Source organism: Brassica napus, chromosome C8, assembly GCF_020379485.1.
Source record: "Brassica napus cultivar Da-Ae chromosome C8, Da-Ae, whole genome shotgun sequence".
Classification (NCBI taxonomy): Eukaryota; Viridiplantae; Streptophyta; class Magnoliopsida; order Brassicales; family Brassicaceae; genus Brassica; species Brassica napus.
The window spans coordinates 47126538-47152449 of record NC_063451.1 but is presented as its reverse complement, the minus strand read 5'-3'; the positions used below and the strand labels follow the sequence as shown (position 1 = coordinate 47152449).

The 25912-nt window shown below is 38.4% G+C and overlaps 6 protein-coding genes and 2 pseudogenes across 10 annotated transcripts; 4 read left to right on the top strand and 4 right to left on the bottom strand.

Moving 5' to 3' along the window:
* Window positions 1-58: 58 nt before the first annotated feature.
* LOC106415337 (serine--tRNA ligase, chloroplastic/mitochondrial) lies at window positions 59-3082 on the top strand. Of its 3 annotated transcripts, none has more exons than XM_022708250.2 (10): window positions 59-324; window positions 400-548; window positions 941-1034; window positions 1114-1262; window positions 1355-1447; window positions 1694-1873; window positions 1962-2128; window positions 2215-2349; window positions 2418-2510; window positions 2625-2736. In XM_022708250.2, the coding sequence occupies exons 1-10, from the start codon at window positions 111-113 to the stop codon at window positions 2734-2736; spliced, it is 1386 nt and encodes a 461-aa protein (XP_022563971.2). In that variant the 5' UTR covers window positions 59-110. The 3 variants fall into 3 exon arrangements, with proteins under 3 accessions (XP_022563971.2, XP_013711457.2, XP_022563970.2); XM_013856003.3 differs by having other exon boundaries at window positions 61-324; window positions 2418-2511; window positions 2601-3082; XM_022708249.2 differs by lacking the exon at window positions 59-324 and having other exon boundaries at window positions 394-548; window positions 934-1034; window positions 2418-2511; window positions 2601-3082.
* On the bottom strand, window positions 3072-5535 carry LOC106415338 (GPI mannosyltransferase 2). The gene is made up of 8 exons (XM_048765347.1): window positions 5152-5535; window positions 4962-5067; window positions 4787-4879; window positions 4477-4672; window positions 4142-4320; window positions 3813-4042; window positions 3562-3734; window positions 3072-3472 (listed from the first exon to the last, which is right to left on the bottom strand). The coding sequence occupies exons 1-8, from the start codon at window positions 5489-5491 to the stop codon at window positions 3308-3310; spliced, it is 1482 nt and encodes a 493-aa protein (XP_048621304.1). The 5' UTR covers window positions 5492-5535; the 3' UTR covers window positions 3072-3307.
* Window positions 5536-5710: 175 nt separating this feature from the next.
* On the top strand, window positions 5711-7410 carry LOC106415341 (25.3 kDa vesicle transport protein-like). The gene is made up of 6 exons (XM_013856007.3): window positions 5711-5863; window positions 6019-6242; window positions 6421-6581; window positions 6657-6803; window positions 6923-6999; window positions 7130-7410. The coding sequence occupies exons 2-6, from the start codon at window positions 6055-6057 to the stop codon at window positions 7211-7213; spliced, it is 657 nt and encodes a 218-aa protein (XP_013711461.1). The 5' UTR covers window positions 5711-5863; window positions 6019-6054; the 3' UTR covers window positions 7214-7410.
* A 735-nt stretch (window positions 7411-8145) lies between these two features.
* LOC106415340 lies at window positions 8146-9990 on the top strand. Its single transcript, XM_013856006.3, has 2 exons — window positions 8146-8519; window positions 9387-9990. The coding sequence occupies exons 1-2, from the start codon at window positions 8237-8239 to the stop codon at window positions 9767-9769; spliced, it is 666 nt and encodes a 221-aa protein (XP_013711460.2). The 5' UTR covers window positions 8146-8236; the 3' UTR covers window positions 9770-9990.
* Window positions 9991-10695: 705 nt separating this feature from the next.
* On the top strand, window positions 10696-13330 carry LOC106415099 (F-box protein At2g32560). The gene is made up of 6 exons (XM_013855721.3): window positions 10696-10872; window positions 11011-12042; window positions 12139-12218; window positions 12292-12470; window positions 12553-12627; window positions 13011-13330. The coding sequence occupies exons 2-6, from the start codon at window positions 11440-11442 to the stop codon at window positions 13196-13198; spliced, it is 1125 nt and encodes a 374-aa protein (XP_013711175.2). The 5' UTR covers window positions 10696-10872; window positions 11011-11439; the 3' UTR covers window positions 13199-13330.
* A 17-nt stretch (window positions 13331-13347) lies between these two features.
* On the bottom strand, window positions 13348-17021 carry LOC106415098 (aspartic proteinase A1). Of its 3 annotated transcripts, none has more exons than XM_013855720.3 (14): window positions 16893-17020; window positions 15988-16341; window positions 15838-15898; window positions 15536-15630; window positions 15333-15445; window positions 15068-15236; window positions 14942-14981; window positions 14772-14836; window positions 14571-14684; window positions 14392-14456; window positions 14132-14288; window positions 13915-14034; window positions 13742-13830; window positions 13348-13645 (listed from the first exon to the last, which is right to left on the bottom strand). In XM_013855720.3, exons 2-14 carry the CDS (start codon window positions 16333-16335, stop codon window positions 13561-13563), a joined length of 1521 nt encoding a protein of 506 aa, XP_013711174.2. In that variant the 5' UTR covers window positions 16336-16341; window positions 16893-17020; the 3' UTR covers window positions 13348-13560. The 3 variants fall into 3 exon arrangements, with proteins under 3 accessions (XP_013711174.2, XP_048621303.1, XP_048621302.1); XM_048765346.1 differs by lacking the exon at window positions 16893-17020 and adding an exon at window positions 16740-16885; XM_048765345.1 differs by having other exon boundaries at window positions 14772-14981; window positions 16893-17021.
* Window positions 17022-20018: 2997 nt separating this feature from the next.
* On the bottom strand, window positions 20019-21564 carry LOC106414301 (annotated as a pseudogene).
* A 1662-nt stretch (window positions 21565-23226) lies between these two features.
* LOC106435827 lies at window positions 23227-25122 on the bottom strand (annotated as a pseudogene).
* Window positions 25123-25912: the final 790 nt, after the last annotated feature.

Below are 25912 nucleotides of genomic sequence, written 5' to 3'. Positions count from 1 at the left end.
CAATTTCTCTTTGTCAAAACGACAGCGTTTCGATATCAGTGCGCAAAGAGCAGAGCAGATGATAAAACTTAACAAGCCGTCGTGTCTTCTTTTTTTCCTCAGCTCCGGCGATGGGTTTACACACACTGAGACTCGCCACCGTCCCTTTGACCTTCTCCACATTCACCTCTCGCCTCTTCCTCAAACCAATCCCTCCCAATACTCTCCAAACACTTGGTCAATTCTCCCGCCATGTTCAACCGCGTAAGCCTTTCCTCGTCAGAGCCTTCTCCGCTTCCGCCGCCGTACAAGAGACTCCTCCCACGCAAGCTTCGGATTCCTCTGGTATTATCCCTGTTTCGATCTGTCTTGCCTCGTCAAATCATTTGACTGATTCGTTTTACGGTTGCGAGTTTTCAGCTGCGAGGCCTCAGTGGAAAGCCTCCATTGACTTCAAGTGGATAAGGGATAACAAGGAAGCGGTCGAAATCAATATCAAGAATCGAAACTCGAATGCTGATTTGGGAGGTGTGATCGAGCTTTACGAGAACATGGTCAATCTCCAGAAGGTTATCTTTAATCTTCTCTCCTTTTACCAATTAAGCTGAATTTCAAAGTTGGGATTTTTAGTTATGGAAACATATAAAGTCTGCTGCTTTCAAGAGGAGGAGCTGCTAAAGCTTGTGTCTTTGTTACTTTGTTTGTTTCTGGATAGTTTACTCATTGAGTGTTTTAATCTTCTCTCCTGTTACCAATTAAGCTCAATTCAAAGTTGGTACTTTTGGTAATGGAAACATGTAAAGTCTTCTACTTTGAATAGGAGGAGACGCTAAAGCTTGTGTCTTTGTTAGTTTCTGGATAGTTGTTACTCAACTTGTGTTTTAGTAGCATTGGTTTAGAAATTGAATTCAACGCTATCTTTCTTCTCTCGGTTCGGCTAATCAACGCTTGCAGATAGCAGGAAGTCGAGGGGATTCGTGAGGAAAGGAACAACGTTGCCAAGAAGATGAAGGGGAAGCTTGAACCTTCAGAGCGTGAGAGACTCGTCGAAGAAGGTAATATGAGAGGAATTTCATTTTCTTTTTTCAGTTTGTGTTCTTTGTTGAAGATTAAAAAGAGTGTTTTTGACTTTAGGTAAAAGTCTTAAGGAGAGTCTTGTAACTCTGGAAGAAGACCTCGTGAAGCTTCAAGATGAGCTCCAACAAGTGGCAAGGTCTATACCAAATATGACTCACCCTGATGTTCCTATTGGTGGCGAGGATTCATCGGCTATTAGAAAGGAGGTAGTTAGTGTGATTATAACTCACTGAACTGTTGCATTGATTATAGCATTCTCCTGTTAAACACCGATTATAAATATCATCATTTTTTGTAGGTTGGTAGTCCACGTGAGTTTACCTTTCCAATCAGGGATCATCTTCAGCTTGGGAAGGATCTAGATCTCATTGATTTTGACTCCGCTTCAGAGGTATACACTTTGTCTATGTAAAGGTATCATGTTTGGCTTTAGCTGATGGGCCAATATCTCATCAATATCCATTTATCCTACACTGAAAGACATCGAGTAAACTTTTCCCTCAGTAAAGTAGCTGATGAACAACTAATTTTTCAATATGTGCAATTGTATTTAGGTTTAAGCTTATCTTCAACATTTGAGTATATTTTAAAAAAAAGATGGGGTGAAGTAAAGGCCTTTTGCTTTACATTCTTCTAGGTAAGTGGTTCGAAGTTCTTCTATTTGAAGAATGAGGCAGTGTTACTAGAGATGGCCCTCCTTAACTGGACGTTATCAGAAGTCATGAAGAAGGGTTTTACTCCCCTAACAACCCCTGAGATAGTGAGATCTTCTATTGTGGAGAAATGCGGTTTCCAACCTCGTGGAGATAATACTCAGGTTCCTACAATACTTTTGTGTTTGCTCTTATTGTTAAGTCAAAACTTTCTCTATCTGTTGCCAATTGTATTTCTATTTCCCTGGATAGGTTTATTCTATAGATGGAACTGACCAATGTCTCATTGGCACCGCTGAAATCCCCGTAGGAGGAATCCACATGGATTCTATTCTTCTTGAATCAGCACTACCTTTGAAATATATTGCATTCTCTCATTGCTTCCGTACTGAAGCTGGTGCAGCTGGCGCCGCTACAAAGTAAGTTAGCTTCTGCCTGTTCTTGTCTTCTTCAGTAGACGCATAGGTGTACTTAAAATCCGTACTTTTCTTGATTTTTTGTGCAGAGGTCTTTACAGAGTTCATCAATTCAGCAAAGCAGAAATGTTTATCCTGTGCCGACCTGAAGATAGTGAAACCTGCCACGACGAACTCATTCAGATCGAAGAAGATCTCTTCACTTCTTTAGGATTACACTTCAAGTAAGTAACTGATTAGAATCCTTTCACCGGAGTTTTGTCTTCCAGAAATCTAACTTTGTCTTATGCAGAACACTGGACATGGCCACAGCAGATTTAGGTGCTCCAGCTTACCGCAAGTTTGACATTGAAGCATGGATGCCCGGTTTAGGAAGATTTGGCGAGGTAGATATTACAAAACCCTTATCTTGTCTGATCACTAGAACCAAATCTTAGTTTCTTCTAAGAACTTACTGTTATAACTTCTGAACTAGATATCAAGCGCATCGAACTGCACGGATTACCAAAGCCGGAGACTGGGAATCCGTTACCGCCCATCTGAACCGGTTCAGACTGGTTCCAAGAAAGGCAAAGCGAGTCTTCCAGCTACTAAGTTTGTACACACTCTAAACGCTACAGCTTGTGCTGTCCCAAGGATGATGGTGTGTTTGCTGGAGAATTACCAGCAAGAAGATGGATCTGTGGTGATCCCTGAGCCCCTTAGGCCGTTCATGGGAGGCATTGAGCTTATTAAACCCAAGCTTAGATAAGTTTTTAAGGTTAGCTCTAAGCGAGTCTTGTTGTAACTCATGATTGAGGTCTGTTTCATACATTATACAGTTCACATGAGGGTGAGTTTTGTTGTGTTCTTTTCTTCAATTGTATAATGGAAAGGGAGTTTCCTTTTCTTTTCACTTATATTTGTATATACTAAACTTCATTTTCAGAATATCTGAGGATATTGCTTCAAACCAAACATTATCTTCATTTCATAATACAAAATCTTTTACAAAAGTCACAAACAAGATATCAATGTCTTGCCAAATGAGATCACATTGAGCAAATAGCAGAGCAGAACCTAATACAAAACCTGCTGGTTCTCTGGACTAACGACAAGTAGCCGTTAATTTTGCTGTTAGGAAAGGTAAACCAACGTCTTGATACTCTGATGAAACAACAAAGATGATGAAAACTTTCTAAATCAAGTGAATGGATAAAAGTTTGAGAAGAGAAGAGTGCCAAGTAGGATATAGGCTGCACAATATGAGCATATCAAGTACTCCCATTTCCTATGTTTAAGAGATGCAATCAAATGAGATGCAAACCAGTAAAGAGAAGGGCTCGCTGACAAGAACCGTGTTGCAACCTGCAATAATCACAACACACACACATGAGGATAGTGAACACCTATCCCACTAAAATCTTTATGTCATCTTAGCTTCTGGGGATTGTAACCTGAACATGCATGATGAAGAATGCTGTGGCTGTCATTAAACCCAAGTGGACGACAAATGGGAAAACATCAGCTGAAAAGTATAGCGATGTTTCTGGCAAGTTGGATTTCGCAGCTACATTGGTGACAGTCACGTCCTTTCTCCTCGGCTTTCGCTGCCTAATGTCACGGTTTCCTTCACAGGAAAACAGAGAGGATCCATCAAAGTGTTCAATTTCGGAACTATAAAATTACATAATGAAGATAATGATACCTTCGTTTGATGAAGCTTTTACATCTGGTTCAAGTGCATCCTTCAGAGAATAAAGCCTTGCAGAAGATCTCTTTTCTTTCTCGGTAGCTTGAAAGCCCAGCGAAATGAAGAGCTCAGGCCGAGTCTTTATGTACCTTACAATTGAACACACAGCTAGAGACAGAATTGGGGATGCAAGAAGAAAGTTTGGAAGCTGCTTAAACTGAAAGTATCTAAGGAATCCTACTCCCCTGTCACAATCCATGTCATCGAGATAGTTAACGCTCATAATCAAATTAGATGAACGGAAACTTGCAAGAACAAGAAAAAAGGTTAATGTTCAAACTTACCAGTAATGACTTTGGATGAAGTTGTACAGTAAAGGTAACTTTGCTTTGCACCAAGGCCTCAATTCATCTAGCTTATGTCCATGACATATGTTATAGTATCCGTATGCTTGAAATGCGACAAAAGGAAGACAAATGCAAATGCACCGAAGTAATCCTGTAACTAAAACCTGCACACACAACTGGGAAGGGAAACAAATCACTATAGTACACCAAAATAAAGAGCTAGGCTGTAATAATTCAAAGATTACATGAACCACTACGCAGCTGCGTGAGAGATACTAATTCTAGAGACCATAACTTCTGAAACTTGAATGAAATATGTATAACTCACTCACACAAACGCGTTTTTTCAGATATAAAGCCTCATATGCTCGATGCATGGTCTGGAAGCAGATATAACCAGCATTAAGAATCCCATTGGACCTTGCACAACCAGAGAGTGCAAACCAGAGAACTGCTACATTGCTGGCGTCAGATAACAAGTGATACAATCCTCCAATTGAAAACAGAGCATACAGACTTTCTGAATATCTGAGATTCACATAGAAGTAGATCAACATTCAATTAGTCACCATTTTATAAAGATTGAACATTTTAACTCCATCCCCATAAATGAATTAAGAGATCATTGCTTGGATACATTACACTGATGAATAGAATATGGACGCTGGATTGAAACAGAACATAACTGAAGCTCTGAATGATGCTTCAGTGTCCTTCAAGATAATAACTGAAACCCTGTCAGCGAAGACTGATGTAAGACACTTGTAGTGGTAAAAAGACTCAGACTTTGACTTATTACCAGAGCCAAAGATGTTACCTGAATAGATAGATAGCAGCAAACACGAAGGCCAAGTTGCTGACAACGTAACCAGACAACACCATCACAGCTCGAAGACCAATCAACGAAACCAAAGGCGCAAAAACTGAATCCAAAGGACACACCTTTCTCATCAGTTAGAACTCCAAAAGATCCAAAAAGACCAATCAGAAACTAAGGAAACTGTTACCTGTGCGAGAGAGAAGAGAAATGAAGAAAGGAAGCAGAGGCAAGAAGGCGTAACTCTGCTCATACTCGTACCCACACTGACTGATCCTGACGAAATACACGCTGTCCCAAACGACGCTGTTTTCGAGAGTCTTCGAGACATTATTGAGTGGACGAGACTCCTCGGTGACTTCTTCGTGATGCAGACAAGGCGGGTTGAGCGCGGCGGATGTATCGTACGGTTGTAGGAAGCTCCGCCACGAGATGGTTAAGAAGAGAACGAGGAGTCGTGAGAAGACAGCGTATTTGATCAAGCTGGATTCTCTCCTGGATGTAGATTTTGATTCCATGGCTTTCGCCATTGATGACGTGATCGTCTTCGAGGAGAGAAAGCTCGACGGAGAAGACGAAAGAATTTGATTTATAAGTTTCAAACCTTCTAAATCGTAAAGAGGTTTCCGATTTGCTCATGAACCGACCGGTTTAATCAGACTAACGAGTCAAGCGTTATCAAACGCGCCATGTCATCAAGACATGTCAGCAAGACGCGTCAGAAGCCCAATCACGTGAGGCCACAGCATTGACGAGTCATCATAAATAACATTTCGACCAACAAAAACTAAAAAAAAAAACTATTAAAAATAATAATTCACTTCCTTGGATCATCGTCCATCTCCTGGCTCTCTCTCATCAGATCCTTGAATCGAGAAGAACCGTTTGAATACTCGCATCAGGTTAGTTCGAAATTTTGAACTTCAATTTTTTTTTTCTGGTGCAAGGGGATTAGCTTCTTTGGAATCGAAATTGTTTGAATTCTGAAATGGATCTTTGATTTATTTCGGATTAGATTACATGATGAATTCGAAATTGATTATATTGTAATTTGCAGTGAGTTTGTTATTGGAGAGGAAGGGATAAGGCGGAGATGGTGAAGATGACATTGATAGCTCGTGTTACTGACGGGTTGCCTCTAGCAGAGGGACTCGACGATGGACGTGACTTACCAGATTCCGACATGTATAAGCAACAGGTCAAGTCTCTGTTCAAGAATCTCTCCAGAGGTCATAACGAAGCTTCGAGAATGTCTGTTGAAACTGGGCCCTATGTTTTCCAGTATCCTCTTAACATCTCCTATTGATTTGATAGATTTCATGCATCTATTATGTAGTCTCTCCTAGGTTCCAGTCTTCTTGCATTATGTTTGACATGTCGTGACTACTTTTCTCATGTGTTATTATTTGTATATACGTCAACGAGCCACATATGCTATTCCTTGATCAGAGAACTTTAGTTATATCATAGAAGGACGTGTTTGCTACTTGACAATGTGTGACCGCTCTTACCCAAAGAAACTCGCGTTCCAGTACCTTGAAGATCTCAAGAATGAGTTTGAACGTGTGAACGGGCCTAACATTGAGACAGCTGCTCGACCTTATGCCTTTATTAAATTTGGTATGTGTAGTGTAGACTCTCTACCATATTCATGGAAACATTCTTTCTGGATTTCTCACGCTCTTTTTGTTGTAGATACGTTCATACAGAAAACGAAGAAACTGTACCAAGACACTCGTACGCAACGAAATATTGCTAAGCTGAATGATGAACTCTATGAGGTCCATCAGATAATGACGCGGAATGTTCAGGAAGTCCTAGGTGTTGGTGAAAAGCTGGACCGTAAGCTCCTCCCTATCTAATCTTTCTCTTATTTTCATTATGCTTTTTGAATCAGTAGTTGTGCACGTTTGTTATAACCAGCAGAGCAATATGCTCATCCTCTTGTTTTTTTAATGCAGAGGTGAGCGAGATGTCGAGTAGGCTAACTTCTGAATCTCGTATATATGCTGACAAGGCTAAAGATTTGAACCGTCAGGTGAGTTTCATTGTATATTCCCATATATTAGACAATGCAACACTGGTCACATGTTACGATCATGTTTAGTTTATAAAGCTCAAGGTTTTGGTTGCATATGGTTCTGAAACATTTTGATTTGGTGAACCAGGCTTTGATCCGGAAATGGGCACCAGTAGCGATCGTGCTCGGTGTAGTTTTCCTTCTTTTCTGGGTCAAGAACAAGCTATGGTAAATGAAAGGAGGAACTTAAAGGCTATTTCCATAATTTAGCAGACTTGGCCAGCGCACATCTCCTTATTCCGGCACTCAAAATGTCTTCTTTCTTTTAAAGAGAAACTTCGACACATTTTGTACTTCTATAGTATGCAGACTTTTATGAGACCTGGTCATATTTTCATCATCCGTTATACTCTTTAAACTTGATCCTCATTTTCTCAAGTGTCCATCGACGACAATAACCTTTAGCATCTCATTCATGAGGCCAGCTCGTCCCAAGATAAACAAAACCGAGTTGTGTGTGATCATATCTGGTTTACATTGCCACTCATTCATCTTCTCACGTATCATAAGGACCTTACCGATCTGTCGAGACTAAGCAAATGCAAGAATGATTATGTTTATCACTATTAACCTACAGGTAAGAGAAGACTGATGCTTCTTTGTGAAAGACTCAACAAGTTTACCCGCTTGGACCAACAGCTCTCTGAAAGGCTTTAAGTGAAAGCTCTGCAAGAAGGTTATTGAAAACCGAAACAGGCAAACAAATGTTCTCGTCTTGTAAGGACTGCAACACGTCATATGCAGCAGAGAGATTTCCATCTCTTCTATAATGTCATTTCCAGGTTTTGATTTGTAAGGGACGTGCTTGGTCTACAATGAACGACAAATATACAAATAACTGAGCTATTTGGTAAACCGTTTCAAACTTTAGTGACTAAAAAGATAAATAAGCAAAAGTTCAAAAGCAAAGGTAGAAAGATGACAGACCTGCCGACTTCAACTTTCCTTCATAGTCAGGTTTTGATTTTATCAAGAGAATTGTTCTGGCTAAAATAGCAAATGTATAAGTAATCGAGCTATTTTATAAAACATTTAAACCTACAGGGACTAAAAAGATAAATATACAAAAATTCAAAAGCGAGGTAGTAGAGTAGATGTCATACCTGCCTATTTCCTCCTCCTCGAGGACTTGAACTTTCCTTCTTCGTATTTGCCGACGGCAAGGAAAGTTCTCGAGATCACATCCATCAACACGATGCAGCATCTACTCTTCGCGGTTGTACTCGCCGAGGTCGCGGTGATACTCGCGCTCTCTTTCAAAACGCCGATTCGGAAGCTCCTGATCATGAGCCTGGATCGCGCGAAGCGCGGACGCGGACCGGTGGTGGTCCAGACGGTTTCCGCGACGGTTTGCGTGGTTCTGGTGGCGAGCGTGTACAGTATGATGAAGATCCAGAAGCGCTGGGTCGAGGAGGGTGCAACGAACCCGACGGATGAGGTCATCATGTCTAAGCATCTCCTTGAATCGACTCTCATGGGTAAAAGCTCGTTCGCTCTTCTCTTGGTTAGATCCGGTTTTGGAAAATGGTTGTTAGTATTATTAAACCGGAAATTAGTAGTGGAGAGAATTCGAGATCCGGTTTAAGGAAATTATGTTGTTGAGGGTTGAGATCTTGTGAGCGGTTGTGGTTACTATGATGGATCTTGTGAGTGTAGTCGTGTTTGGAGTTGATAGAGTGATGATTTAGCTCTTGATTTTCCAATTTATCACTGGTTTTCTTGCTCTGATTCAATCAAATTGGAATGTGGAGCGATTCATATAGTTTCATAAGTGTTTGTTATTTGAAATCAGCTTCTACAGTCTCAGGTTGAGACTTGGAACTATGTCTTCTGCTTTGTGTAAATCTTAGTTGCTGCTTGCTAGTGTGATTGCTTAGCTCTTCTCCTCCTTTGTATCAACTTACTACAGTCCAATTAGCTATGCAAGAAACCATATAGTATCATAAAGCTTTTTGTTATTTGAAATTGGCATTTGGTGTGTTTTTTCTTCTGCTTTGGTAAAACCTTAGTTTCTACTTGCTGGTCTGATTGCTTGGCTCTTGTTCTGCTGTGTATCAACTTACTACAGTCAAATTGGCTATGCAAGTATGCATATAGTATCATAAAGCTTTTGTTATTTGAAATTGGCATTTGGAATGTTTCCTCTTCTGCTTTGGTAATACCTTAGTTGCTACTTGATAGTGTGATTGCTTAGCTCTTTTGCTTCTCCGTATCAACTTACTACAGTAAAATTTGCTATGCAAGCATCCATCTAGTCTTATAAAGCTTTTGTTTTTTTTTTAAATCGGCTTTCAAAGTTTCAGTTTGTTCGTTGGTGAAGCCTTAGTTGTGTGTTATTTTTCCAGGTGGGTTTCTTTTCCTTGGGCTGATGATAGACAGGCTGCACCACTACATGAGAGAGCTACGCATGAGAAGGAAGACCATGGAAGTTATAAAGAAGGAAGGATCGGTTTTGGAAGGTGAAAAGGCCAGAGCTTCAGATGAAGTCAAAAGCTTGAAACAAGAAATCACGGCGCTTCAGGAAAGACAAAAGCAGCTAGCTGCTGAGATGGAGGCAAAGTCTAAAGAAATCCGTACTGAAGAAACAAGTGGAATCGCTCTACAGAAGCAGTCTGAAGGGTTCCTGGTCGAGTTTAACCGGTTGTCTGAGGAAAACCAGGATCTTCGAAACCAATTGCACACTGTGGATTCAAGAATCTCGCGTTCAAGCATCAAGAAGAATACTTGAGCCGTCTCTACTTCCCAACATTTAAAAAAACTTGTTTGCGATAACGTTTGAAGTTTGTTAATAGGGTGATTTGTTGCTTGGTAATTGAATCTTGTGTTAACCATATGGAAGGTGATGGAAGCAATCAGAAGGAATACCAAAAAAAACACAAGGATAGGTTTGTTTCTTCTTGTCCGAGTGTTGTTAGCTAAAGTTGAAATGATCAAATGATCTATATCTCAGATGCCTATACGAGTTGGTTCTTATTTTCTTCCATATTATATTACAGTATCTGCAAGAGTAACTCAAAATCATCTACATAGCAAGAGTCTGCATACACAAGATATGATTTGTCAAACTCAAACAGCTTTTTATTTACTATTGGCCTGATTACTCTCACTAAACAAAAAATCATAGCTTACTATTTTGTGTATTAATTTTTATGAAGTTCAAAATTCAATTTAAATTGGATGTTATTCGCTCTGTAATTTTAAAATTTATGTTAAATTATATATTATTAATTACATAGTTTATAAATCTTAAATCATTTGTTATTTAATTATATATATATATATATATATATATATATTTCTTAATGAATTTAATTTTATAGTAAATTTTGAAATTTTCATTTGTGTAGTGCAATGAAGATGATTGGATACAATACAAGCATCTAGACCGGGTATACAAGCTTGTTATGACTCTATTCTGCTACCATTTTCTAATCTCAAGGGAAGATGTTGTTCCTTTTCTCATTCTTCGTGTGTGTTGTTGTGTAAAGATGTTTGCAGGCTGTAGAATAATAGACCACTGGAAGTTGTGGTACACAGGGAATGGAAATTGGATTGCTCTCTCTATCTATCTCTCTCTTTGGTATTGCTGACAAAAAGGGTAAATAAGCAGTAGCCCCTCATCTTTATCATCATAATCCAAGTTTTTGCTATTTTAGATGAATTTTCAAAATGGAGTTTTATAAGAGAGGAAGAGTTTATTGTTTGCATATTTTGTTGGTCTGGTATCTTGAGAGTCTGGGAGGAGGAAGAAGAAAGAAACCTGTTTCTTCTGTAGAAGGTGGAGCCTAGGTGCCAAACTCTTCAGGCTCCTCTTCTTCATCTTCCTTATTGGTTTGTTTATGTTTTTATAACAATTAATAATAAAGTGTTTTTTTCTTCTTTTCTTTTTTTTTTTTTTTGGGCAAAGTGTTTTTTTCTTCTTTTTGTTTATTATTTTGGGTTCAATGAATCTTTTGTTTTTGTGCCCAGATCCGATTCTCTCTCTCCTCCCACTGCCCTGGGAATCCCAACGACACCAACTAGACCTTTTTCTTTTAAAATACTAAAAAATATTCTTTTTAATTGATTTATGAATTAATAAATAACACCCTTCGGCGTAATTGGCACATTCTTTACGCATTATCTCGGTTTCGTCTGCAAAGTTTTGATTTTTGTAAAGCCATTTCTTTCCTGTCATCTGGGTTTTTGTGGGTCCAAACCTCTCTCTCTCTTGTGATTGAACTTGGCAACTTCATTCAGCTTCAAGTTCCCAAAAAAAAAAAACAATTATTTATTGTTTTTCATAAGTTGGTTAGGTAATCTCTCAATTCCTATTGGTCATCTACCTATCCCCTCCTTCCATTTATACTTCACAAACAGCCACAACAGATCAAAAAGACAAAACACACCAAAAAAATAATGCTTCTCTACTTTCTCATCTCTTGTCTCTCTTTCTTTTTCCTGTCCAAATCTTTATCTCTTCCTCCATGGGCATCTGAAACCAAAACCTTGCTCTCTTTCCACCTCTCCAAGAACCTCCTCTTCACCAACACTCTCCATCCAACCACCAAACCTGATCCACCCTCTCCCGCGCTAGACCATATGTCAATCCTCGACCTCCCTGACCTAGCTCTCGACCGAATTCTCGACCTTCTTCCACCCTCTGGACTCTCAAGCATGGCCATGGTCTGCAGCTCCTTGAGGGAGAGGTGCGTGAGTGATCATTTGTGGGAGAAACACTTGGTGAACAAATGGGGCAAGATCCTCGGCCCTGCTGCTCATAGAGAGTGGAAACGCTATCTCTCTTCTTCCTCGCGTCATCTTGATTCTTCTCCTCGTCACCAAACTGGCCATCATCCTCTTGGGTTTGACACAATCATCTCTTGTCTTCGATCTATTTCCTCTGTTTTAAGAGATGGTGATAGACAGAAGAAGGCTCTGCCAGTTGATTCCACTATGAGCTTCTATGTCTCCCTTGAAACTGGTCGGTTTTGGTTCCCAGCTCAAGTTTATAACCGTGAGGTAATAAACATAGTTACTCTATTTGAGTTGGTTTCTAAGTTTGTTTTTTTTTCTGGAATTGATCATTAAAGTGATGTCGTTTTGATGTAAGAGCAGAATGGGCATGTTGGATTCATGTTGTCATGCTATGATGCGGAGCTCAGCTATGACACTCACACTGATACTTTTCAAGCCAGGTATAAAAATATATGATGTTCACATTTGATCAGAATGGTTCATATAAAGTAAACTTCTGTTGGGGATTTTTAGGTATCCACCACATGGTAGAAGAGCAGTTGGGGTTGAGAAGGGTGTGACATGGGAGAGGCTAAGAGCAGCTCCCCTTGAGGCATCTCCTCATCATCTTCATTTGTCAGAGTCTCTAAACGAGTTGAAACCTGGAGATCACATCGAGATTCAGTGGAGAAGGAACAAAGAGTTCCCTTATGGTAAAATCTTTTGATGACTCTTTGGGTTTGAACATACTCTTGATTCTGAAATAAAGCTTGTGGTGATGATTTGTTGTGTTAGGATGGTGGTATGGTATCGTTGGCCATTTGGAATCGTGTGATGGAGATCTCAACCATTGTCATTGCCATCTTAGTGGTGAGTTCTTCTTTTCAGCATCTTGTTCTGTTTTTTGACTCCTTTCCTCCATTAAATTCCCAAAACTTAGTTGAAAAATGTGGACATTGAAGAGGTCTAATTCGAGCATTGGTCCCAAAAAAGACAAATGATGATGGTGATGGCGATATGTCTTTGATTTTTCTAGACATTTTGGTAAATGTGTGTCTTGCATCGATGTTGAAAGCTCTACTTATGTCCTCATCGTTGGAATCTACATTACCAATATAGTGGTCATCAATGATTCTTTGTCTCTTTATCACTCCAAAAAATCTATTCTTTTGTTGGCACATCGCATGACCACATAAAGTAGAATTATTGGATTGATATGTTGTGCTAAACGGTTATGTATTAATAAAAATCAGAGACGGTGGTGTTGGAATTCAACCAGTACACTGTGGGATCAAGGTGGAGAAGAACGATAATCAACAAGAGAGATCACAGAGAGGAAGGTAACGAGGAAGACGGGTTCTACGGAGGAATCCGAAAGCTAATTTGTAAAGAAGAGATTGCAATGTGGACACGTCTCTGGCCATCCTCTAACTTGGAGTAGGATCAAGAAGAATCACATTGCGACACAACATTTGCACTAATGTAGTATGCCAATTTTAGATGTGTATTCTTGTATCCAATGTATGATTGACCGTTGATTATGTTTATTCGAAAATAGTTGATTTTTCTGAAATCTGCGCAACACATATATAACCACAAAGGCAGAGCAACTTTTATTTTTTGAAGTTTTTCAACGTCGAACTTACTTAGCGAAAGCCGAAAGGTATATACAAAGCCATTGTCTTGAAAACTACAAAGGCCACCATTACTACTAATACTTCCGTCGTCTTTTTTTAACATAACATACCAACACTTGGAGAGACCGATTGTTCACATAAACCAAACTAAAACCATACTCGTGTTTTACACTGCCTCTGCAAACCCGACCTGCTCTTTTCCAAAGTCAAACACGGTGTGGTATTTGCCCATGAACACATCTCCAAGGATCCTGTCACATTTTACAATCATTCTCCCGGTTAGTAACAAAAATATACACAAAGAAAAGAGATGAAAACTGTTATGCGGTATAGAACCAATTATTTACCAGAGAGGTCCACGAGGTGGAGCAACGTCGAGTGCAATAAAGCCACTGATACACTGTGCCGCAGGGCCCTCACCAACCTTCAGAACATACTGTTTACACCATACCAATGCCAAGAGATTAGATAGAGATAATATTCAAGTGACCACTACGAGATATGAATTATATTATCTTACCTCCTCAGGAGCAAGATCAAAGACTTTGCCTCCAATGGTGAGCGAAACAGTGGGCATGGTCGAGAGTTGTGCACAGTCCACTGCGGACTCTCCCATTGGGCTGGGAAGACGCTCGCATAGCTGTCCAGGAAAGCCAACAACATTAGCAAGTAAACAAGATCAGAACAAGAATGGTTTAACAGATTTTATCAAAGGTAATAGAAGCTTGTTGTGTTACATCGTTGATGTAGTCCAATATGCGTTCCTGAGTCATGTTCTGCCTCAACTGGCTCTGTATCCAAACAACTGCCATCTCACATGCAGAACACGCGGCATCTCCAACACCACTGGACGATTTGGCGTTTTCCTTGTCCACCACTGACTCAATGCCCATACTAAACAATAAGAGAAGAATCATAGTTAAGAGACCGTATAACAAGCAGAAAAGAAGATCATGGACTTAATTGCAATATCCATAATATATAGCTTGAAATTTACCTGACACCACGTTTACCATCGAAAGTGCACAGACCAATCTGCGAGCAGATTTTCTTCGGCTGGGTCTGCAAACCAAAGGGGTAGGGTACTGTAAGTCAATTCATATACATAACAAGAGTGGCATACACAACATATGATTTGTTACAGAGATTCTTAGCTAGTCTGAGAAGCATACTTACCTCAGACAAAAGTAGATCCAAAATGGTCTGTCCGTACTGATCCACAACAATCTTGCACTGCTGGCTAACAACTCCAGCTGCTCCAATAGCATGGTTTATCATTGTGATAACAGTCTACACAAAAAAGAAAAAAAATAAGAGCGTATTACTACCATTACTACTCTTAAGAAACCACTAGAACCAGTTCGGATTCGTGCTTACTGTTGGACCCGCAAGCAAAGATGTTCCAGAATCTGCTATCGCAGAACAGCCACTTTCGCAATATCCTGTATAACAATGACTCAAAACTTTAGATCCAGTCGGTGTCAGCAAAATATAATAGTAAAACCTTTTTAATTGGTTAGGACCAGCTATATATATATTATACATACCAGTGGGTGCGCCGCCAATGAGAACATCACCCATGTCAAACTATTACACACCAAAATAAAGGCTTGAGGTAGACCATCCGAAGACGTTTATGACAAAACAAGACAAGAAAGTGATATATAACAAACCTGCCAGTAACCCTTTTGTGTCACAGGGACATAAGTATGTTCTCCCTTGAAATGATTTGGATCAACACCTCCAAATACAAGTTCACCACCTTCTTCATCCTCAGCGTTACGGTTAAGCCAAAATGAAAACACCGGCTCCTTGATGAGGCCTTGCTTGAGCATGTTGTACCTGTTATAAAACCAAGACATCACGGCATGAGATTAAAAATACAGGAATGTATGTAGTAAACTCAACCCAATCAAGAGAAGGAAATTGCAAGCATACCAAACAGGAGCGGCATTTCCAACTGAGATCTCTTGGAATCCAAGACCAAGGATACCATCAAATTTAGCTAGAACAAATGTTATACCAGGCTCCTTGGTTGCCTCAATAAACTCCTGATAAGATAGGCAATGATAAGAAGGAAGATCAATGATGTAGCATATATTTGTAAAAGTGTGTTAAGTAGGGTAGGATAGAAAGTTTACCTGATCCTTGACAACTAAATCACCAACCGTGACGGCATCATTACTAAAGAACCCAGCAATTGCCCCAGTTCCGTAGTGAATTGCGGCGGATTTTCCTGCATCAAAGATAAGCGACTTAGTTATAACATCATACATAGCTCACATCAGTAATGATGTTGCATCTTTGAACAAAGGTGAAAAAGATTATCTGCTAAGTAAACAGACACCATTAGAAACACATCCCACACTTTCAGAACACAAAACCACAATAAAGACTGCATAACAAATACAGGAAAGAAGTTTTAAATAGAGAGAGAACAAACCATTCTTCTCATATGTGCTTGAACGCGAGGACTTGTATTTGGAATGGAAGAGACATGCAATCTACACAACGTACAGAAGCACACATTAAATTCTCTTCTGCAATGTATCTTGACAAAATTTTCAAAAATTATAAACCATATGTTTCTCACCGAGAAATAGCATTTCGATGATGGCACCCAGAGGTTAGAGCTCCCAGTGTCAAAAACCACAGTAAACTTCTGCGGTGGAGTACCAATAGCGATCTCGCCATAGTACTGAGCATCAAGATAATTCTTCAGCGTGACAATATCAGCATCTCCAGAATCCCCAAGACCGTAACCCCTCAAGGGCTTTAACTGCTTAGAACCCACACGCGCTGCAATACGGCTTTTGGGATCCAACTTAAGTTTCTTCAACCCAACTCTGAAGGTCCCATCATTGCGCTCAGCAGAGGCAGAGAGAAACAGCAGGAACGAGACAATGAGTGACACAGCAACCGTCTTAGAGTATATTCCCATTTTCACCTATCCATCAACAACAAAGTCAGACCAAGTCAGAATCAGAGTCCCTACAATACGATATTAGTCAACTAAAATATATTTTAAGAAACTATTTATATTGCAAAGGTACAATTTTTACTTGGTCCTCCTCAACCATGGACAAGGTAAAACGCATTAAAGTACTAAAATTTATTGATCTTACTTAGTCTCCCCCTCAAACAGCAACCAAGCAAGCACTAGCGTGGAAGAGAAAAACAACTCTCTTAGACTGATAAAGACTTTTCCTTTCTAACTAAAACCCTGATTACGTCAAAACCCTAGAAACAAACACCAGAGCATCCCCAGCAACGCTAAACAAAGGATTCACTATGAAATTGAGATCATAACAATCGATTAGCAGACAATTAAGAGGATGAGCTAACCAAATCAAAAGCTTTCAGAAGAAAATTTCGCACTGATCGAGCACGATTACTAGTGAAAAAGCAAAATTAACCACGAAGGAGTCACGAATCAACTAATCCGATACCGATTCACACCGAAACACAGAGAGAATATAAGGAGAACAGTACACTCACCGAAGCGAAGGCTCGAGATGCTCTGAAAATGAGGAAAGTATTGATGAGAGAGAGAGAGGTTGTATTTATCGAAGAGAGATGACTGTGACGAGGGAAGACGCTAGAGTAACAGGGGTGTTCGTTAGACGACAATTACAGCGGGGCCCACTTTGTAATTGCGTGCTTAATCCTACTGTTATCAGCCGTTGGATTATGTGTATCCTACTGTTTCGTGTAGAACTTGTTTCTATATCAGCTGTTGGATTTAAATTAATGAACAGTAGGATTACATCGTTGTCGAATGGATATGAATGTTTAACGAATCAATTTTTTTTTATATTTAGCGGAAAATATAATCACGTGCTTACGGAGTAGGATGGGACTACGTGCTCTTAATTAATCTCAGCCGTTGATTGAGATGACTCAACTTATGGTTCACCTTTCTATAATCTGCTCTAAAGCCCAATTGTTTTTCTCAAAAGAAGGTATACCTCACATGGACAATGATCACTGTCAAGTTTATATTTTGGGCTTTTGTTAAAATAAATTAGACCTTTTCAAACCCAAATTTCCGATCCAAACTAAACTTGTTTCTTTTGATAATATTTGTACCAAAAACAAAATAAAAGAAGAATGTGATAATATTTGTAGCAAAAACAAAATAAACGAAGAGTGTGATGATATTTGTAGCAAAAAAATAAAATAAAAGAAGAGTGTGATGATGATATTTGTACTGAGATCTTCATGCTGCATGGTTCACGTACGTTTTCATAAGCCATATACGTCGCATTAATCTTTCTGATCCTCAGAGGATCGATCTTCTTCGGAATTCATTTTATGCAGCTTCTTCGAACCAGCCTCTGAGGTTTCTTCCTGCCCAAGCAATCTCTTACCGCCCGGTTTCACGTTGGTAGCCGGCGAGTTTGCCGGTATGCAGTCTGCACCGATGGACTTGCTCGTCCCAAATATCTAAGTAATATATAAGAAAATAACACAACTCAGCAATTTTTTAATTGATTAATCAGCTTATTGATTGATCTACTGTATATAGTTATATATATATATATTTTTTTTTTTTTTTATTATATATAGTTATATTTGATTACCAGCTTCTCATATAATTCGGACTGCTTTGCAAGTGCAGTGTTAGTCTTCTTCGTTTGTTTAAGCACTTCTTCATAAAGCTGTTGATTCTCCTCATGTACATCAGACAACTAAAATCCAATAGGATAACGTATACGATCAAGAAAATCAATTTTTCCGAAATTAAAATAGTAAAATGTGTAATATTAGTTATATATTATCTTTGTATGACATATAGATCTACTTTGCCGTTGTGTTTTAAAAAAGAACTACTTTGCCATACATATATTTGGTTCCTCCGCGCGATTTCTTCATGAAGCTTTGGATTATCCAAATCCATCATCTGAAAAAGTACAAGTAGAACCGCGCTATATACATTAAAACAAACAATATAGTCAAAAGAGGTTCAATTATGAAATTTTACAATATGATAAAATAAGAGAGAAATGTAACCAGTGTCACGGTTGAAATCAACATTTTGTACTCACGTTTTCTTCCGTGCGAACATCTTCACAGGGAACAGAGAGGCTCACTGGTGAATTCACTTTTTCATTGGGGTCGCTGGAAACTTTCTTGCTTTGATCATCCGACTCCAGGCCACCATCATTTCCTCTGGAACTTGACATACTCAACGAAGGAGTCGAACACAAACAGCGAAGAGACAATTTAGAAGCGAGAGAGAGAGTGTGTTGTGAAGGCTTGTGTGTTAGCATCAGTGCTGCTCTCTCATATTTAAAGGATCTCAGCCGATCCATTGTTCATCGCATCTGTTAACCTAACCCCTTCAACTTTCTTGGAAAGTCATAATAAACGCCATAAATGAACTTCATATCAGATATTTATGATAATTAACTTGGGGTTGATCGATTTAAAAGGGTCAATGATAATTAAAAGGAAACCCCTAAGAAAATAAGTTAACTTTTCAAGATTAATTAAGGAACTTACCTAGTTTAATTTTCAGGGTCTAGGGCTTAGTCTAAACTTCGTTGTGAGTACATGCATGTACATATCAAATATTGTGTATTTATATAATTTCCAGAGAAACCTTTTTAAATATATACATTTTGATATTCACAAGATCTCAAAAACATGTATCTAACATTTAGTTAAGCACGCCCATAACTCAAGATCCCTCAATGTATCAAAAGGAAGGTTGCGTTGTGTTCTTAAGCTCGAATCTTGTTTCACGCCTTTAAACGTAGTACTTATAAAGATAGGTCCAAACCCAAAGTAGTCGGAACTTCTTATTAGCAAAAAAATAAATATCACCTCCTCTTTCGCAAGCATTTTCACAGAACGACACGAATACGTGCCTATATTCATATAATGTATAAGTCATTACTCTCTCCAATCCACAGAAGATTGGTGTTGTACCGATTTCAATTTCTGAAACCTTTTTGGATTCTTTGGGACTTATCCTTGTGTCAATGGATTTACTCGAAAAAGTTTAATAGTCTCTTTCGACTTCCTGGCTTTCTATAGCCTAATAATACATCATAATAATTTAACAATCGTTAATGTCCAGGTATAATACTGATACATAGTTAGTATCCTAATCTATGATATATGAGATTTGTTCTAGATAGGTTTTTTCATATAGTTTTGTCTTGTGTTCTAAAGTTTGAGATGTGTTCTAAAGTTTGAGATATTTTGGTTATACTTCAACAATTATAAGGGACTTCTAGTATAACGTTCATGTTTTTAGAACAGTTTTTTAGGTTTAAGTTATGTAATGTCCGAGATAAAAAGGATATTTTGTCTGGAGCTGTAGTTGCAATCACGGGATGTATGCATAATATCAAGATCGAGGATGAACTGAATTTTTCATACTTCCTTTCGAAATTAAAGTTTTATCTGGAGGAAGTTTTCATATATTACAATATATTTAGTCTACTTTGTGATTGCAAATTCACGTATTGTACCTAGTTATATATATACTGTATATGTTCTCAGCAAATTTTTATGTATGTAGTAAAAATTTATAAAAAGAAGATAAGTCTAAACAATATTCGTTCTTTAATATCGAGTCGAGGTAAGGAATTTTTAATAATTACTTAAACATGATTGATAAACTTTACTTCATTTATTAAGATATACGCTGAGAACCAGCATATCAATACTTAAAATAAGATAAAACCGATAGCAGCAACTTTTAAGAAGAAAGGAAAACAAATGACAAATGTAGCATTGGTGAAAACGACACACAAACAAAGTAGTTGACACTTCAAATGGCAAGAGCTGAGTTCTTGTTAGCATTAGGAGCCTTGACATAAGCAACGAGGGAAGCATCTCCGGTTCTAGTCAATGTCTTGAGCTCATAACCCAACCAACACCTCGAACTCTTCCTATTGTAGAAAAATCCTAAACACTTACAATCTCTCGTACACTTGTCCCCACACGCTTTCTCCGTCGTCGACGAGCCTCCGTTATACTTAGTCATAAAACTATCTGCTCCTTCAATCTTGAAGTAATGAAACGTCTTGGGATCGCAACTAGTCAGACTCGGAGTCTTACAAGTAGCCTCGTCCCAACCAAGAAGCCCTTTGTCGCTAGGACAAGCGTTACACTGTCCTGTCTTACACAAACCAAACTCACCACAATGCTCAGCGAGTCTACACTCATCGTTACCATCAGTATTCGCGTTTGTAAACGCCGTGTATGTAACGTCCCAAGCGGTAGAACTCGCTGACGTACTGTAACTCCAAACTAACGTTTCCGTCTGATTCTAACCGAAGAAAACTCAACGTAGCGTTGTGTTTAGGCCGCGAGAGGAAAGTGGAGACGTTGAACTGAGAACCAGAGTCCACACCTTCCATGTGTAGACCCCACGTGGTGTCCGAATCCTCCACAGCTTGGAATGTCATCGACTGTAACTGAATTATCTTGGTAAAGAACTCATATTCGTAATAAGCGATTGGTTTCGGCGTTTTGTTTGTCGTGTAGTACAAAACTAGCTTCTTGGCTTCCATCACGAGACTGTATGGTCCGTTTGTGTTGACGGATGGAGACCTTGTTCTGACCGTTGGCTTTCAAAGACTGTCCGACAAGAAGTGTATCGGTCGGTGAATCAAAGCTTTGCCATAAGAACTTGCCGTTGGAGTCGTCTATTACCATATTGCCATTCTCCAAGATTTTGATACCAACGGCGTTTTTGTCAGCCGTGTTCGTTTGCCAAACCACGCGACCATCGGCTTCGGCGAGTACTAGGTTCCCGTCTTCACCGAAAGTCAACGTCGTGTCTTCTTTGACCGGGGAGTCTCTGTTTGCTTCCCAGACCCATCGGAGAGTTGATTCTTGGGCTCTGTTTCCGATTCTTAGAGCGAGAGTGTATGCGTTTGGAGTTGTGTTGTAGAAGCAGAGACGGAAGTTGTCGTTGAAGGGTTGGAAGCCACGTACGTCGGCATTGTATTCAATAGGAATGTAGTCGGTGTAGTCTCCTTCGTTGACCACTCGGAACTGCTCGTCGACGGGAACTTTGGCTTGTGCTCCGGTTAAGGAGAAGATGGAGAGAGTGAGGAAGAAGGCTAATGTGATTGAGGTTTTCATTTTTTTGTTATGTGTGTTTGATATGGATTTGATGTGTTTGAGTGTACAATGTGAGCTTCTATTTATACAAAACCAAGGAAGTGTTTTAAGAAGTGTTTTGTTTTGACTCATCAATGACCTGAGTGCATGATGGTCTTTCTTTTATTACATTTTTTTTTGTTAACTTTGGAATGTCGATATTCGGTGTAAAGTGAAGATTTATATATATTTAGCAAAAAAATAACATGTTTCTGGTACAAAGCGAGTTAGTATTGAATTATTAATTTTACTTTTCTGTTAGTTTCAATTATACCTCCTGTGGCTACAAGACTACAATACATTAGTTAAAGGTGCGCATTTGAGGTAGGACCGACCAACCACTATTTTAATTAAGAGCCATCGGGAATATGCTATTTGGATTTTTTCTTTTTGATGATTTGTTGACGCCCTGTTGCATATATAGAACTCGAAACAATTCGAAGGAAAGGATAAATACTTGTTTATATATTATGATCTTTGGTGTTCATGTGTGTCCCAATACCCGGCGGCTGGTAAATCCAATTTTCAAAACGTTTCTTTTTGCAATTTTTTCGGAACTTTTTATGATTATTTATCCATGTGCCAACTTGAAATGGGAGATCCTTATCAAAGGACTCGAGGAGGTCGACCAATTAAACCAACACAAAAATTTCAAGAAATGCAGTGGACTTTAGTAGGAGGAAGAAAAAATAGAGGTCGTGGTAGTCGTGGCGGTCAAAGAGATCATAGACCTCCATTTTAAACGCCTCTAAATCTCAGGTTTCTGTCATCATGCTCCGTGCATGCATTGGAGAACTCTCATCTTAACCAACTACTAAGTTACTTTGTAACTTCTCCTATAATTTCTCATATATCTGTTTCAGATATATGTTTTTTCAATTGTAAGATGTTATTATCGAACAATTGTAAACTTTGGTTACTTTTACTTTAATGCATCAAATTTATTCAAAAAAAAAAAACTTGAAATTTTGTATCAAAAAGAACTCACTAGTTATAGATAAACAAGCTATATAGAAATAACTTTAATGTTGTACTATGGTTTCAGATGGTGACATTGGATCATATCGTGCATATCGGGCCAAACAGGCGAAACAAACGAGGTTCAAACAGGACAAGCAAATCATGTGGTGCAACAGAGCGGAACTAGTGGTGTTAAAATTGATGTGATTCTTATTTATTAAGTCATCTTCAGGCATATCATTGTAATTCGATTTATTGCATGTACTCTTGATTAGAGTTACGATCCCTTTTCTTTTCTTCAATGTGTGCAATTGATTTAAGGATGCAAAAGGGATATGATAGGTTACAAGGTTAGGAGTACCATTCAATTGACTGGAATTGAACCAAAACATAAATTTTTCTATGATAACTAGCAATACGTCGGCTAGTAGGTCGCCTTATTTATCTCATGATAACTCGTCCGAAGTCAGCGAGCTACGGCATATACATTCTCTCTTAGTTATGCATGAACCTTGCCAATTCCATTGAGATGTTGCACTTCATGAACTAGCTTTCAAAAAATTATCTTACAATGCATTGGATATCGATGGGATATGTATTCTACGAAGCAAAAAAAGAAAGATTCTTTTTCACGTGAGAAGTTTTACTAATTAATTTTAATCTAATGGTAATATAAAGATCCAGAAAGAAAACCATTGTTGTATGGGAAATATTTCGAAACATGCAACGAAAACCACAATTCTGGCTTTTTCTTCATTAATTCGATTAAAAGGTTACTCGAAAGATAAAACCGGTAACACAAGAAACAAAAGCAAAATGAGACGAGTCCTAACCGGACTGGACCGGTTTAGTTTCTTTGGGGGCGTTGTTCTCGAACCTCCATGTCCATATATCGTGACGCTCGACTTCACGGCCCATTGAACCGGAAAAACCGGTGAACATATTACCAAGGAAAACCTTGGAGAGGTCGATCTGGGTTTCGATCAACGGCTTCTTCGGTTTACTAAGATACGCTGGCGCGATGGTAACGGTGACAAGTTTAGTCACGTATCATACTCAACCCAAGATTTGTATTTATCACCACTGCTCAGTTTCAGTTCTTTAAACTCCCACACTTTCTTTCCTTCCGCGGTTCTGGTCTGGACCCAATAACCGGCTTTCTCAGAAACGGTTGATTTAACCGAGTTAATGTCAATACCAACATGGTTATCATTAATGTCTCCATGATTTTTGTCTTGGAAAACGTCAAACTCGACAGCAAAGACATGGTTATTAGGGTTTCCGTTATTGGTTTGGTTTAACAGACCGAGGAAGCCTTTTCCGGCGGCGCCGTCGTTGTCAATGGTAGGGACCACGATGAAGGCGAGGCCGTGGCCGGGAGCAGGGTTTGTTTTCCGGCGAGGAGAAATAGAGAAAGTGAAGGAGGTTTTGAAAGAGTAAGTAGTAGAAGAAGAATTCGAGGGTTTGAAAGGGATTTCATTAGCGTACTTACCTTGGCCGTGAGAGAAACGGGAGGTGTCACGTGTCATTGAAAGAGCTCCGGAGAGGCTCGAGCCATCGGCAGTGGAGACGAGCTCTGCGTCTCCTAGGAAGACTAGGTTGGAGCCATCGAAGTGGTTGAAGTTGAATCTAGCGGCGGATGTGGTGTAGCTGAATATAGCTACGAAAAGAGCAAGAAGACAGAGATTTTGGATCTGCATTGTGTTGGAAAATTAGAAGTGAAATGATTTGCTAGAAGTGAGAGTTTCTATATATTATTCATAGAGACTTATATACCATTTTTTTCCATTCGAACTATATCATGATAGACTTTTTAAATGTATGATTATTTAAAGCGATGTCATAAGTATGACAAATATAGGTGTACCATGTTCTCCAAAGTTTATTTTATTCGAACATGATGCACCAATAGTGATTAAGTCCTGCTTTAATTAATTTATTACTAATAATGTGTACTATGTTTGAAATATTTTTTCTTCTAAATTCACCAACTTGGTTTATGTATTCCATTTTAGATGCTAGATCTAAATTTATTGTAGCTAGGGACTATTTTCTGCTGCCCAACAATGCAATGATAGATAAATGTGATCCTTAAGGCGATGATTATTGCAGTAGTTAATGGAAGTTTCTTAAAACAAATTAGTGCGTAGGTTCCGGCAAAAGTTTTGAAACCGGTGTCAGAAGCAACAAAATAAAGATCGATTGTGGAAGGTTTTTTTGCACTGTTCGTGGGCCCCACCGATATGTGGCGGTCCGCGATTGGTTCATTTTTATTTTTTCTTTCAAAAAATAAATTGTCTAAGAAACCGTGAACGGTTTCAGGGTTAAGGTTAATTATGCTTTTAGAACACCATTATCGCTAAAACTGGTTTGGGTTTCTTAATTTTTTTCCTGTTTTTTGTTTTGTCTGATTTAAAAAAAAGAATCAATCGCGGACCGCCACGTGTCAGTGGAACCCGCAAACAACACGAGAAACATGACAAAATCGACTCTTATATTGCGATTTCTGCGACTGGTTTTAATCGACTGCCTTTATGCTACATAACACGTGTTTCTGTTAACTTATCTTCACACACGTACCTTTTGATTCGATTAATTGAATGTGTACTTAAGACCTATCTTTAAGCCTTTAACTAAACGTAGATCTGAACCGAAATTAATTTCTAACTAAACCCTAATTAACTATCAAGATTAGTTTCATAAAAATGAAAACTCAAAAGATTAGATTCCACTATTACAACATTGGATTGGATAAAATTTGATTGCTACTATTTTATAAAAATAAATAAATTAAAAAGTACTAATAAAACTTGAAAATGAGACTCATGCACGTTGTCAGATTTAGTAATATATTATAACATCATATTAGCCATCAAAACTACCAATACTTTTGAAATTATGTTGTTATAATAATAATAGTAAATTGTAATTGTTTTTTTAGATGGAAAAAGTTAGAAAAAAATATAAAACAAATTTCCAATTACTATCAAACTGTCTCCCTTTGCTAAGAGACATTGTGGAGGATACTTTCAGGCTGCTTTTAGAATTGTAGTTTGCTGCCATACTGCCATAGTTCTCTTTAGAGCTGTGACTGCTCTCTAGCTGCCCAACAGAATCATACAAATGAATGTGGTTCTCATATTTATTCATTTTTCATTCATGAGATGTTATATTTATTTCTTTAGTCTTGTGTTCAAGATCCACAGTAATAACTTAATGGCAATACCTAGTTAGACAATCTCCAATCTATGTATCTAACTTTTAAAATATAACAATTTAGATTTTAATGTATTTAGATTTTAATGTATTTACTTATTATAATATATTTCAAATATAACAATTTAGATTTTAATATATTTACTTATTATAATATATTTTATTATTAACATATCTTATTTATAAAACTTACGAGTTACCTTTATTTATAGTAATAT

Excerpts from the sequence above, each read along its gene's own strand:
- LOC106415337 (XM_013856003.3), top strand. The coding sequence starts at position 111 with ATGGGTTTACACACACTGAGACTCGCCACCGTCCCTTTGACCTTCTCC. Across the intron at positions 1,448-1,693 it reads ATTTTGACTCCGCTTCAGAG|GTAAGTGGTTCGAAGTTCTT; the intron begins GTATACACTTTG and ends ACATTCTTCTAG. Across the intron at positions 1,874-1,961 it reads CTCGTGGAGATAATACTCAG|GTTTATTCTATAGATGGAAC; the intron begins GTTCCTACAATA and ends TTCCCTGGATAG.
- LOC106415338 (XM_048765347.1), bottom strand. The coding sequence starts at position 5,491 with ATGGCGAAAGCCATGGAATCAAAATCTACATCCAGGAGAGAATCCAGC. Across the intron at positions 4,880-4,961 it reads GCTGCTATCTATCTATTCAG|GGTTTCAGTTATTATCTTGA; the intron begins GTAACATCTTTG and ends CTTCGCTGACAG. Across the intron at positions 4,043-4,141 it reads TTCATCCAAAGTCATTACTG|GGGAGTAGGATTCCTTAGAT; the intron begins GTAAGTTTGAAC and ends GGATTGTGACAG.
- LOC106415341 (XM_013856007.3), top strand. The coding sequence starts at position 6,055 with ATGGTGAAGATGACATTGATAGCTCGTGTTACTGACGGGTTGCCTCTA. Across the intron at positions 6,582-6,656 it reads TTATGCCTTTATTAAATTTG|ATACGTTCATACAGAAAACG; the intron begins GTATGTGTAGTG and ends TTTTTGTTGTAG. Across the intron at positions 6,804-6,922 it reads TGTTGGTGAAAAGCTGGACC|AGGTGAGCGAGATGTCGAGT; the intron begins GTAAGCTCCTCC and ends TTTTTAATGCAG.
- LOC106415098 (XM_048765345.1), bottom strand. The coding sequence starts at position 16,335 with ATGGGAATATACTCTAAGACGGTTGCTGTGTCACTCATTGTCTCGTTC. Across the intron at positions 15,631-15,837 it reads AAGCACATATGAGAAGAATG|GAAAATCCGCCGCAATTCAC; the intron begins GTTTGTTCTCTC and ends TCTTTGATGCAG. Across the intron at positions 13,831-13,914 it reads TTGATCTTGCTCCTGAGGAG|TATGTTCTGAAGGTTGGTGA; the intron begins GTAAGATAATAT and ends TGGTGTAAACAG.
- LOC106415099 (XM_013855721.3), top strand. The coding sequence starts at position 11,440 with ATGCTTCTCTACTTTCTCATCTCTTGTCTCTCTTTCTTTTTCCTGTCC. Across the intron at positions 12,043-12,138 it reads CTCAAGTTTATAACCGTGAG|AATGGGCATGTTGGATTCAT; the intron begins GTAATAAACATA and ends ATGTAAGAGCAG. Across the intron at positions 12,219-12,291 it reads ACTGATACTTTTCAAGCCAG|GTATCCACCACATGGTAGAA; the intron begins GTATAAAAATAT and ends GGGGATTTTTAG.
- LOC106415340 (XM_013856006.3), top strand. The coding sequence starts at position 8,237 with ATGCAGCATCTACTCTTCGCGGTTGTACTCGCCGAGGTCGCGGTGATA. Across the intron at positions 8,520-9,386 it reads CCTTGAATCGACTCTCATGG|GTGGGTTTCTTTTCCTTGGG; the intron begins GTAAAAGCTCGT and ends TTATTTTTCCAG.